Source organism: Elephantulus edwardii, unplaced genomic scaffold, assembly GCF_000299155.1.
Source record: "Elephantulus edwardii isolate Elephantulus edwardi_28Jun2011 unplaced genomic scaffold, EleEdw1.0 scaffold00077, whole genome shotgun sequence".
NCBI lineage: Eukaryota > Metazoa > Chordata > Mammalia > Macroscelidea > Macroscelididae > Elephantulus > Elephantulus edwardii.
The window spans coordinates 2,772,976-2,786,632 of record NW_006399827.1 but is presented as its reverse complement, the minus strand read 5'-3'; the positions used below and the strand labels follow the sequence as shown (position 1 = coordinate 2,786,632).

The 13,657-nt window shown below is 39.0% G+C and overlaps 1 protein-coding gene across 1 annotated transcript in view; it reads left to right on the top strand.

Annotated features, from left to right (window-relative positions):
* Positions 1–402: 402 nt before the first annotated feature.
* The window catches only part of ANKFN1 (ankyrin-repeat and fibronectin type III domain containing 1), a 219,640-nt gene continuing 206,385 nt past the window's right edge, over positions 403–13,657 (top strand). Inside the window, exons 1-2 of the mRNA XM_006889455.1 lie at positions 403–503; positions 810–944. Of these exons, the coding sequence (XP_006889517.1) occupies positions 403–503; positions 810–944 (236 nt within the window). The remainder of the gene's footprint in view (positions 504–809; positions 945–13,657) is intronic.

The window sequence follows — 13,657 nt, the reverse complement described above, 5'->3', positions numbered from 1 at the left end:
AAACCCATTCTGTGTATTTCATTCATCGTGGAAGGACTAGCATGTGAGATGCCAGATACACCCGCACGTGTTGGCACAGGAGGGCACTGGGAATCTGGCTCCCGAGCCTCTCACTGCCCTAAGTCTCATGTATGCTGACCACTTTCTCAGAAGCTGCTCAGACTAAAACTCAAACACGAGTTGAGCAGCTCTGGCTGGATTTGGAGCTTTCGTAAGATCACCTTGCTGATGCTGGGAGCTTGTAAAGAATCGCACAGGTGCCCTGTGGCAAAGGGCTATGACTGCCACCTGCGAGCTTCTGGTTGCAGGCAGCTGTAAGAGGAAGCGGGTGTCAGCGGACTGTCCTTTGCACATTACTGCTCAGCTCTGATATGTCAGATGGTCTTTCTTTCCCTGGGGTCGATGGCGTGCAAAGCTGCCTTGCGGCCCCTTTGCTCACCCCTGAGTGACAGTCGACTCCAATTCAGCCTTGTTTGCCATGAAGCCTGTTATCCCTGCATGCCGTTGTGAATGGTGCTCACAGACACAATAGGCTAAACACACACTGAAGTCATAGCATCTTCTTACTACACACACACACACACACACACACACACACACACACACACACACACGAGCTTGAGAAACCAAGCGTTCCTGGGACTGCAGGCGTGAGAGGACACCTAGATGCTGAGCCAAGCTGGTTCCCTCTCCCCCCTTCTCTCCCCGGGCATCCCTTGCTCTTTTATTCTGCATTAAGAGTGGCTTAGTGATCATGGACTTGAGCTCTTGCCTGTATTGATCCTGTTCGCATTTTATTCTTTACACAGAATAGGAAGGAGGTTTGCTTGCTTTGCGCAGAGGCTGAGCCACAGGAGAAAGCAGAGCCAATGTGATTTAGTGAATGAAAGCCCTGGGCAATTACCAACCACTTGTCCCTCAGCTGCCTCGAACAACCCAAGCTGGTAAGTCAAATTTATTGTTTCCCTTCTTCCTGTGACTGTGGGGCTTTGGGGGCATGGGTTGTTTTTAAAATGTGAATGTCTTGCTGTGGTTTAAACGACAGAAAGATCTGCCTCTTCCAAAGTTAGCTGCAGGCAGTCCGTGGAGACTGCACATCAACACACACGGAGGTCTGCAACATCCGTGTCCTTGTCGAAAGGCAGGCGCTGAAGTGGGGAGGCCCCGTTTCTGATAACTGGGGGTCCTGTTTGCAGCATGCACATTAAAGGCTTGTGTAGCTGATTAGAGTTAGCTATGAAAATAGATGGCTGTTTTGTTGGAGAAGAGCATTTTCAAACCAGGTTCCCAAATATCCACAAAATACCTGTTGGATCAAGTCAAGATGGGTCTGATATGCTGATAATCCTGAATACAAATTCCTATCTTCAGTCTAGTTTGCTGGCTGGTCATGCAGCATGGAATGCCAGCCTTCTGACCCTCCCAGACGACAGCACCCATTAAATAAGCCCATGATCCTGATGTCGAAGACAGTCACCAAAGAGATACAGTGGGCATTCAGGCAAACACCTGGCTTGAGCCACTGCACATTCACATCCATATTCTTTTCTTTATTCCACTAAAACATGGGACGTGTATGGAGCACGGGCACCACGTGGGCTATTTTAAGTGTTCTGTAAACTTGTGCTGATCACTGGCCCAGGCAATGCTACTGGTTCTATTGATTAAAAAGACTGGGTTTGTTTCTCTGCTGTACCCCACAAATCCCTCCACTCACTTATTTTTCAAAGATGTGAGACAGCCTCTACAGAAGAGAAAAGTGAGTGGAGAAAGCTATTGCTTTTCCTGCCCTCATTCTCTCACCAGACTGCCTAGTCTTTTGTTTGCCCTGACTACTACAAAGCTTCAAGGCAGCATCAGTTCCTCTCTGGTGGGCTCAGAGTCCATAGAAATACCATAGAGAGTTTAATGTCTTTGGTCCACTCTATTTGTCATATATCACTGACCATTCCAATGAAGTTGTGGCCTTGAGAACTGACACAGATGGATAGTGTCGGAAGACTAGGCAGCATGCTCTCGAAATAGAAACCAAAGTTAGGAAATCTGAGAGATGGGTCAAGTTTTGCCTGGTTGAAAAGATCCCTAGCTCACTGAATCATAAGAGCAGGGCCATTCTCCTATGTAATTTGGCTGTTTCAAAAAGGATGGTATTCTAATAGGAAGGAAACAATTGCCTAGTGGTAAAAGAAGGAGTGAGATGTGAGAATGGAAAAGCACTTTAGTAATGTCCCAACCAAATGTGGATCTTTGGGATATTTCATTCCCCTGTTTGGATCTCCACGACTTCATTCCTGATTAGGCCAAGAAAGATATTCTACTTTAAGTTCTCCTGGGAAAGGTGCAACTGATGATCACAGTCACTGTTCATGTCATTGAGAGAACTTTCATCATATACCTACAAATAAAAGTTGATGTGGGAATGGAGGGGGTGCACATTTCCCCATAGAAAGGGTTCGGAACACATAAAATGAAGCATGGCTGAGCAGTGCTAAAAAGAAGCCATTTTTCTCCCCATTCAAATAATCATTCAAATAACCAGGATTTTTGCTTTAATAGCGATAAATAATAATTTATTTTCTATTGTTACAATCCCAAGATACTAGAGGAGTTAAATACTTTGAAACAACGTATATGTATTTGGTGGGGGATGGTGCATAGTTCAACGATAGCTATATCACTGTATAACATTTATGATAACTTTTGGTCACTCAAATTACTCCCATACTCAAGGGAATCCACATATTATTCTTATGCACATGGGGTTAGCAGCTGCAAGAAATTGATTTGACGAGTTCTAGAAGGGCTGTTTGCAAAAAAGAAAAAAAATGCTCCCACCTCTAGGATTAATGTATTTCAAATCCCTTCTACAGGATCCACTACTACTGTCTTTTATAAAACACAAATTATCATAGGAGGAATAATAAATTAAGCCACTCATACATTATCACAAATGAATGTATTACTTTTTTTCTACTGTGAAGGAGAAACACAAAGGATGTTGAATTAAATATTATATTAACACTTCTACTTTGTATTTACTTTGTACCTGTCTCCAGAAGCTTCCCTTATAATTATTATTTCACACTTTATCGGTACAACTAAGTAGTCTTTAGAGAAAGCTATTTCCTTCTTTTTATGGACTACTTACAGCAGACAATACCATCTAAATTTCCTACAGGCCCTTGAGAGTTAGACGGTGGAAAGCCAAACTCCCTCTCACTATCCTTCCTCTTTCAGGCCACGTTTCCTCTTGATTCTTTTTTGTTTTTATTCATTATCTGTGGAACCATGATACAGCTGCTTACCCAAGCAAAACCCACATAAGCTACCTTTTGGTTTCCTAGTTCCCTTCACCCCTCCAATCACTAATCAAAGTCAGTTCATTTTGCATCATACTGCTTTTGAATGTGTCCAGCCCTCTCTATTGCCATTGCCTCATTCTGTCAGTGAGGACACCAGCTCTGCCTGGGTTTAACCTTGTGGTTAGAAAAAGGAATGCCTTAGCCACAGTGTCCCGAGAGCTCCTTGATAAATGACAGAATCAATGCCAATTATCTTTCCACTTTCCATCCATATGTGCTTTCCAACTTCAAAATTCAGTGCGTTTCTTGTCATGAAGCCACAGCTGACTTATTCAAACTTATCATTGAATAGCTTATTATTAAAAACAACAAAGTTCTACCATAGGTCCTGGAAAGGTGGCTTTCAGCCTGCTCTATATCATCATTGTAATAGAACTGGCTACTCTTTGGCAGTAAAAGGCACACCTGTCATTTTAACAGCAGGTGGGGAATGAAAAAGGGTTATACTTTCTTTTCTGTCTAGTGACAGGCAAACTGCAGCCTGAAGGTTCGTTAGTTCACATCACAGCCTGAAGAGCAATCTTATCCCAGTCAGAAATGTTCCCTTAGCTGAATGTATCTGTCTACCCAGCTGTCAAGAATAGCTGGACCTTCTGTTCCTTATATGCTTCAACTTATAAGAGTTCTTCATCCAAAGGAACTTGAATCCGCTTTTATAGGTACAAATACAACGTAAAGGGCCCACAGACAAACTCTGACAAAGTACGGACTCTGCAGCTGCCAGAATTCATACCAAGGGCAAGAAGGTCTCACTTGAAGCTTCTGGAAAGAAAAAGCTAACAGGCAACCAGACCAAGCTCCCTTACACATAACAAAATTGTTAACAGCATGGACCTGGAAGTTCAAATCTTGCCTCTTCTTACAGGCTGTAAAATCTTGGACAAGTTACCTAATCCTCTAGGTGTCCAGCTTTTATTTGTAAAAAAGATGATATAATACTATTACCTACTTTTTCCATGTTGTTGTTGTGTGCCATCGAGACCCCTGCAATCATAGCGACCCAAAGTACAAAAGCTCTGAACTCTGCTCTATCCTAAGCCAGTCTCAGTGTCTCTGACACACCTACCCCCATTTTCCCAGTTACTGTGCTAACCCATCTCCCTCTCTGGGGTCTTCCACTCCTACACTGTCCCTCCACCCTAGAGTGAAGGTAAAACAGAAATTAAACATAGAGTGAGGGAAAGTAAATGTAAAGTATTTTACAAGAAAACACATTAGACTGGTTATTTATATAGCAAAACTTGTAAAAGCTGGAAATTGTGTAAGGGGAATATTTGTCAAAGAAGGAAAACTCAAATATTTGCCACTAATTGAGACGATATTTTGTTAAAAGCAGAAGACTTCTAAGACCCAGGAAAACAAGGCACTTCTACCACATTCCAGCTCTCACAGGCTTCCCTGAAGAGACAGCCTCCAGGAAGCCCTCAAAACACTATTAGGGAATGAATGAAAAAGATCTACTGGCTACCTCCAGTCTACCGTCTGCCATTGCTCTATATTTTCTCCGTTTCTAGATAGCCATAAACTCAGTCCCTTTGGGTGGCCATTCATAACACCAGAGCCTCTGTGGGTCTTTTTGGGTCAGAAATGTGTAGCTGTTGTCATAACAGGCATGATAAGGGCTATTCTAGGCCTGTCTATCACTTGATAAAGTAGGCAGTATTGGAAGCCAAGATGCCAGAGGCAGACACAGCTCTCTATATGAGCAGGTGGATAAAACTGAATTAAACCTAAGGATACTCCAAACTGGGTCTCATTCGAGGTTAAAGATATTAGTATCTTCAAAGCTCTGAGAACATAGCCTGTCACACAAAAAGCACTGCATACATTTCAGGTGTTATGACACAAATATTTCCATCTTATCTAGAATTTAGAAACTAGACTACCTTTTAATGCTCAAAGAATAAATCTCCAAGTCACTTCTCAACTAAACTGAACTAAAATAAAATACAGGGAGCCTAGAATTTCTCCATGTTTCTTTCTAATTTTTTTAAATCCCTAGAACTGTGGTTTTTTCAATGTTTTAGTTGCCACCTCAGCTAATCACATTCTTCCCAATTGACGTTCCAAGTCACTGTCACTGTTCACGTAAAGCTTGGCCCCAGTGTGTTCACAAGGCCTTCCCAAGTGTCCAAAATGTAGCTGAAAGCAGGCTGAACAATACTAGAACCTTCTCATTGTGATAAAGTCCAATTTATCCCTTTTTCCTTTTCTTGTTTGTACTTTATGTAACTCTTCTAAGAAATCTTTTCTCCTTCAATTTCACAAATATTGCTCTCCTATGTTTTCTTCCAGAAGTTTTACATATTTCATTTTTTATTAGATCTATATCATATTTCAACTTAAATTCGGTATTATTATGTGTGATAGGAGTTGAAATACTTCTTTCTTCTTTTCTTGGAGTGAGGGAAGAGAGAGAAAAGATCATCAGTTGGTTGAATTGACAGTGACTGCCACAATGTGCTCTAATGTGTCAGGAAGTGTGAGGACAGCACAAGATAGGACAGAGTTCAGATTTGTTGTTTGCGGAGTCACTATGAGTCATACTCAATTCAATGGCACCTAACAACAACAACAGCAATCCTGTGAACAACAGATCTGAAATCTGCCCTATCTTGTGCCATTTTCTTCTCTGACATATCTGAGCCCACTGCTGCAGTTGCTACCAGTCTATTTCAATGAGAGTCTTTTTCTCTGTTGCTAACCTTCCACTTTTCTAAGAATGATACCACTTGCCAAAGAATAGACTTTCCTAGCAACATATCCAGAGACAAGGCTTTGCTATCTTTGCATCTAAGGAACACTCTGGCTGCACCTTCTCTTAATCATATCTGTTTGCTCTTTTGGCATTTCATGGAATAGTCAGTACTCTTCTCTAACACCACAACTCAAAGACATAATTTTTTTTTCTGTCATCCTTATTCATTGTCCAGGTCACAAATTCACAGGGAGTGATTGAAAGACCATGACTTAAGTCAAGTCCACTTTAGTCTTCAAACTGGCATCACTGCTCCTCAGTACTTTGGAGAGGTCCTTCTCGGTAGACTTTCCCTACACAATACATCTTCTGATTCCTTGACTACTGATGTTGGTGCCAAGGTGTTGATTGTGGATCTAAGTAAGATGAGTCGTTGGCAATTTCAATCTTTATGCTTTTCTATTATAATCATTGTCTGTTGGGCAAATGGTGAGGATTTTTGTCTACTTGATGTTGAGATGTAATTCACATTGAGAGCTATAGTTTTTTATATTCTGTAGCAAGTGTTAAAAGTCCTCTTCACTTTCAGTGAGTAAGGTATGTCATCTAGTCTAAACATCTTTAATAGGATAGATAGATAGATAGATAGATAGATAGATAGATAGATAGATAGATAGATGATAGAGATACAGATACAGATATAGATATAGGTATATATATACAGATATAGAGAGATAGATAGATAGATATAGATACACACACACACACACACAGAGATATAAAAATATGAAGTCAAGAAATACAGGAATTCAAGATAATTCAGTAGGGAGAAAGATTATTTTCTGACCTAAACTCCACTTAGTCATGATGTACTTTTCATGTACTGGTGACTTGCTAACATTTTGTTAAAGAGTTTTGCCTCTTTGGTCATAAAAGACATTGCTCTATCGTTTGTCTTTTTTGCAATGCCTTTTTCTGGTTTTGGTATCAGAAAAAGGCTGACCTCATTAACAAAACAAATTTTCTGTTAGGAATTTGGGTATAATTAGTATTCTTCTTTCCTTAAATATTGGACTGCACATAAAATTCAATATGACCCTTATTAAATGGTTTGGGATAAAATAAAGCCATCAGGATATACACAAATATAAAACATAACAGCTTCCCACAGAGGGTTTCCACCTGGTTAATTATCTCTTAAACCCTGGACCTAACGTCACAATACAGAGGTCATTAACCATCAACTAACATATCTATTGTCCCTCTCTTTGAGCTCAAGCCACCTAATCCTTCCTGAGGGCAGAGAAAAGATAGACCTTTTGCTTAAAGCAAAGTTTATAAGCTACAGTGGAATACTACTGACCACCAAAAAGTAATGAACTACTGCTACACACAACATGGACAAATCTCAATAATTATGCTTAAAGCAGCTATGTTAAAAAGTCCATACTAGTTATTCTAGTTAATAAAATTATAGACAGATGCAATGTAATCATAGTATCAAAAAGTAGATGAGAATGATGGGGTTGAAGGAAGATAGGGACATGGTTAGAGGTCAGGAAGAAGGATTATAAAAGGATATGAGAAATCTTAAAATTTAGAAATATGTTAATTATCTTTATTCTGGAAATTATTCCATGGTATGTGCCTATGTTAAAGCCATCTGATTTTACCTTTTATGCTTATACACGTTATTCTTTTGTCAATTATGCTTCTAAAGAATTGTCACATGATAGCAACCATTATTTACTAAAAAGCTATTTATTTCAGGTACTCTGGTTGGAAATTTATACATATTCTCTCACTTAAAACGTATGCTATCACTTTGAGACATGATGCTATTATATGTTATATGATAGTATACAACACATATGATGTGTCTACATAGGAATTCCAGCGGCAATTATCCCCAGCATGTTGCATTACTAACAGAAGGCCGAGCATCTCTGGAGGTTTGAATCTCCCAGTGCCTCCAAAGGAGAAAAACCTATTCATATTTACAGTCTCAGACTGGAGCATTGCTATGAGTCAGATCAACTCGATGGCAGTAAGTTGAGTTGATATGTACACATTCTATGTTATGTTGCTGCTAAGTGCCATTGAGTCGAATACAATTCACAGTGACCTTATGAACAACAAATCTGGGCCCTGTCCTATGCTCTGCCAACATCACAATCTCTGACACACTTGATCCCACTGCTGTAGTCACTGTGTCAATCCATCTGGTTGAGAGTCTTCCTCTATTTTGCCATCCCTCCATCTTTCCAACAATGACGTCCTTCTCCAAGGAATAGCCTCACCTAGAAATATGATCAGATTAGGTGAATCTAAGTTTCACCATCATTGCCTCTGAAAAGTACGCTGGTTGCATCTTCTCTAAGACATTATCTGTTTGTTATTTTGGAAGTCCATGGGATATTCAGTATTTTCCACCAACACCACAAGTTGAAGACATCAATTTTTCCTTTGTCATCATTATTCATTGTCCAACTCTCAGATGCATAGCAAGTTATTGAAAAGACTATGGTCTGAATTAGACATGCCCTAGTCCTGAAACTAACATCATTGCTCCTCAGTAATTTGGAGAGGTCAATGACTGCAGATTGTTCTAGTATACTACTTCTCCTGATTTCCTGAATGCTGGTACCAAGTGTACTGATTATGGATTCAAGTAAGATGAAGAAATTGTCAGTTTCAATTTTTTCCCCATCTATCTGATGTTGCCTATCAGTTCAGAGAAGAGAATTTTTGTTTTCTTAACTTTGAGGTCCAATCCATATTCAAAGCTACAGGGTTTGATCTTCTGCAGCAAGTGTTTCAAGTCCTCCTCATTTTCAGCAAGAAGGTTGTGTCATCTGCATACCAGAGGTTATTGATGTCTTCCTCCAATCGTGTTGCCACATTGTTCTTCATAGAGTTGTGTTTCTCATATAATTTGTTCCACATACAGATTGATTAGGTATGGAGAAAGGATATAACCCTGGCACACACCTTTCTTAACTTTAAATCATATAGTATTCTTTTGCTCTTTTTTGTACAACACCTTCTTGGTCTAGATATAGGTTTCACAAGAGCACAATTAAGTGTTCTGGGATTCCCATTCTTCTCAATGTTAGCTATAATTTTTTATGATCCACACAGTCAAATGCCTTGACATAATCAATTAAGCTCAGATAAATTTTCTTATGATTTTTTTTTGCTCTCAGCCAGCATCCATCTGACCTCAGCAATGATATCCCTGGTGCCATGATCTCTTCTGAATCTACCTTGAACTTCTGGCAGTTCCCTGTCTATGTACCATTCTAGACATCTTTGAATAATATTCAGCAGTATTTTGCTTGCATGTGAGATTAATGATTTTGATTGATAAATTCCATACTCTACACGGTCATCTTTCTGTGTAGTTTGGGTTTTTTACTATATGCTATATATTGTTGTTGTTTGCCATCAAGTCGAGCACGACTCATAGCGACCCTATGAACAAAAGGCCTAAAGCCTTTCTATAACTATCATCATTTACCAAAGTTCATAGAGTTTCCAGAGGCATGTTGTTTAGGAAGTGGATGCCATTCCTGCTTCCAAATATGTTATATATAGTCAAATATATAATTCCATGTCAGGGTGATGGTTATAACCTTTGACTGCTAATTGAAAGGTCAATGGTTCAAAGCTACTAGCCACTCTGCTGGAAAAAAAAATGTGACCATCTCCATCTGTAATGACTACAACCTAGAAAATCTGTTCTGTTCTGCCCTTTCAGTTTACTGTAGGTATGAACTCACTCAACAGTAACTGATTTGGTTTTAGTATGAGTACAGAAATTAACAATAATTTTAATCTCACTGAATTTGAAGCTTAGGAAAACTAAACAGCTTGCTCAAGGTCACACAGTTAATAAATAGAAAAAAACTGAAAGCTAGAATCAGATCAAGCTAACACTAAAGATCCTATTTTTAATACTGTGCTTTAAAAAACATCCATGTTGTCTTGAGATTTAAGAATGTTGTTGCTGTTGTTATGTGCCGTCAAGTCACCTGCGACTCATAGCAACCCTATGTACAATAGCCCTAAACCCTGCTCTATCCTGTGCCAATCTCACTGTCTCTGACACTCCTACCCCGATTACCCAGTCACTGAATCAATCTACCTCATAGAGGGTCTTCCTTTCTTGCACTGTCCTTCCATCCTCCCAAGCATGACATCCCTCTCCAAGGAATGATCCCGCATTTCTTCATGTCCAAAAGTATGTCAGATGAAGCCTCAGAATCCTTGCCTCTAAGGAGCAGCCAGGTTTAATCCTCTCTAGGATGAACCTGTTCATTTTCTTATCAGCCCGTGGTATATTCAATACTTTTCTCCAGCACCACAGCTCAAAGGCATCAATTCTCCTATCCTCCCTAGTCATTGTCCAGCTCTCTGATGCATAGCAAGTGATTGCAAAGATCATGGACTGAATCAGGCACACCTTAGTCTCCAGAGTGACATAATTGCTCTTCAGTACTTTGGAGAGTTCTCTAACAGCAGACTTTCCCATCACAATACATCTTTTGATCTCCTGGCTGCAGGTGCCAAGAGTGTTGACTGTGGAACCAAGCAAACTACAACTGTTAACAGTCTCAATCTCTTCACCATTCATCCTGATGCTGCCAATTGACACCACAGTGAAAATCTTTGTTTCCTTGCTGTTGAGCTTCAATCCATATTGAAGGCTGCAGCCCTTAACCTTCTGCAGCAAGTGCTTCTGGTCCTCCTCAGTTTCAGCAAGCAAGGTTTTGTCAACTGAATAATGCAGATTGTTGATAAGTCTTCCTCCAATCCTGATGCCACATTTCTCCTCTTACAGCCAAGCCTCCTGGATAATGTGTTCTGCATATAGATTGAAAAGGTATGGAGACAGGACATATTCCTGGTGTACACCCTGCCCAATTTTTAACTATGCAGTGTTTCCTTGCTCTGTTCTGACAACTGCCTCCTGGTCCAAGTATAGGTTTCACATTAACACGATCAAGTCTGGGATCCTCTTCCTCTTAGAATTAGCCACAGTTTGTTTTGATCCACACAAACACCTCTGCATAATCAATGAACCACAGAAACTCTAGAATAGAATAAAATAATGATTGTATGAAATACAATGTGAATGAAGAATAGTGTGAAACAAATGTATACAAACTTTGTGAGGACATCAGTATAAAATTTAAAAATAAAAGAATAGAATAAAATAGAACAGATCTCAACTTGTTGCTTTTTTTGTAAGTAAAACTTGTCAATGAGGAATACTCATTTAAAGAGTGAAGTCCCAGGTATCACAGAGCAAAAGGTCTCTTCCTGAGATTCTGTATCCACAGTTCATTTAATATTTGAGTCTCTCACTTTGTCTTTTCACTTTCTTCTCAGTTCAATTCAATGCAACAATATAGAGTATAGTTACTATCATTTTCAAGATATTGTTATAGATACCACAGTCATTACTGTATATTTGTGACGGCATTAGTAAGTGCCACTTGACATGTTCAGCAGAGTATATGAGAGAATAATAACAGAAATATTTCTTAATAAGTGAACAAGTTAAGAAACATTAATAAGGTATAATGACTAATAAAGAAATACAAGCCTGAAAGGTGAAGGAGGAAGCAGTTTCTCATAAATAAACAAAGCAGCTATAAGGGGTGGGATAACTAACAGAGGAACACAGAGATAAACATCAAGTCACGCTCATAAACTGCTCATCTCATCTGATGTCTCCCTCAGGCTAGACAATTCATGAACTTGGACTATCTTACTATCTTTCTATTTAGAACATCTTTAATTTCTTGTAATAATATGTTGCAGTATTTAAAAGTATAAATGTTATTAAATGTTTTCTTAGTTATTCTGTTAGATAAGGAGCTCTGGTGACATAGTCCATAGTGTGTTGGACGGCTAATCAAAAGGCCAAGTGTCTGTGGTGGTTTGACTCTACCAGCAGCACCATGGGAGAAAGACGGACAATGTCCTCTTGCTAAGATATACAGCCTCGGAAACCCAGTGGAGGATCCCTCCCAATCAGAAACAAGCTGATGGAAATGAGCTTGAGTTTCAGTAATTGGTGTATGTGTCATATCCCTTAGGGTTTCCATAGACAAGATTTGAGATTTGATCTATTCCAAATAGGGATCATTTTCACTTCTTCCTTTCCCATATAAATGCTTTTGTTTTTCTTGTCAAATTGCCTTTGCTAGAACAACTCATACCATGTAGAACAGAAATGGCAAGGGCAAATATCTTTGTCTTATTATTGATCCTGAAGGGGATGCTCTTAGTCTTATACGATTAAGTGTGGTAACTGGGTTTTCCATGACTCACTCACTGATAGTGACTCATTGCCTGCCAGTGACAACCAACTCATAACTGACCCTCCAGTGGGCTCTCAGATGCTATAAAACATAAATGGAGATAACTTATCATCTTCTTTGGAGCATCTAGTGGATTCAAACCACCTGCTTTTAGTTTTGCAGTACAACTCTTTACCAGTAGGCTACTACAGATGCTGTTATCATGCTAATGATGCTATCTGTATTGTTTCTTACAGCTGTGTGGCCCTCACTTAAGGGGCTGAGGGTTGGTTATGCCCCACACCCTTTAAGGCAAAGCATATATATCAGCTTGAAAGGTTTCCTCCTGAGTGATTTGTCTCTTGTCATTTATTTATGTATTCAATCATTTATTTATATCAGTATGGATTCATATTTATTTGTACATTGGGTTATAATCCAGTATTATTTACTTTATTGTTCAAATCATTCCAGCGTTGGCCATTGGAAACTCTTAAAATTGGTTTCTGTGTTTTTTTTACATACTTCCATCATAGTAATGGAATATTTCTAAGTGTTTTTGCTTTGTTTGTGGTGGGTTTGTTTGTTTGGTGTTTTATCATTTCCTTACCTGCTGGTGATATACTAGAATTTTTCTAGGAGTTTGCTTTTTTGTGATGTTAACATTAATGTTAATGTGATGTCCGATGTTAATGTCAAGCTGAAACTGACTGGCCTCAGAGTAAATTGGGACGTATTCCATTCTCTTTTAATACTTAAAAGGGACTCTAAATAATCTATATTAATTCTTTAAACATTTGGCACAACTCAATAGTAGAGCCATTTATGGGTGTTATTGTTGTTAGATGTCTTTAAGTCAGTTCTGACATGAAACGACCATTTGTACAACAGAAGGAAACTGCCCAGGCCTGCATCATTCTCAGGACCATTGATGTATTTGAGTCTACAGTCGCAGTCACAGTGTCTGTATTCTTCACAGTTGACAATATTCTTCCTTTTTCTGATCCTCTGTTTTTCTAAGCACAATGTCCTTTTCTAAGGACTGGTCCCTCCTAATAAAATGTCCAAAGTATGTGAGTCAAAGCCTTGCTATCTACAACTATTTAATCACTTGCTTATATGTCCATTCATTTTCCTATTTCTTCTTGAGATAATTTTGCTAATTTGTGTACTTAGAGGAATTTTTCTATTTCATCTAGCTTCTTTAATTTGTTACTGTACAATTAATTGCTCTTAGTATTCTTATATAATTATTTTCCTTTCTATAAGGTTGAAAGTAATGTCCT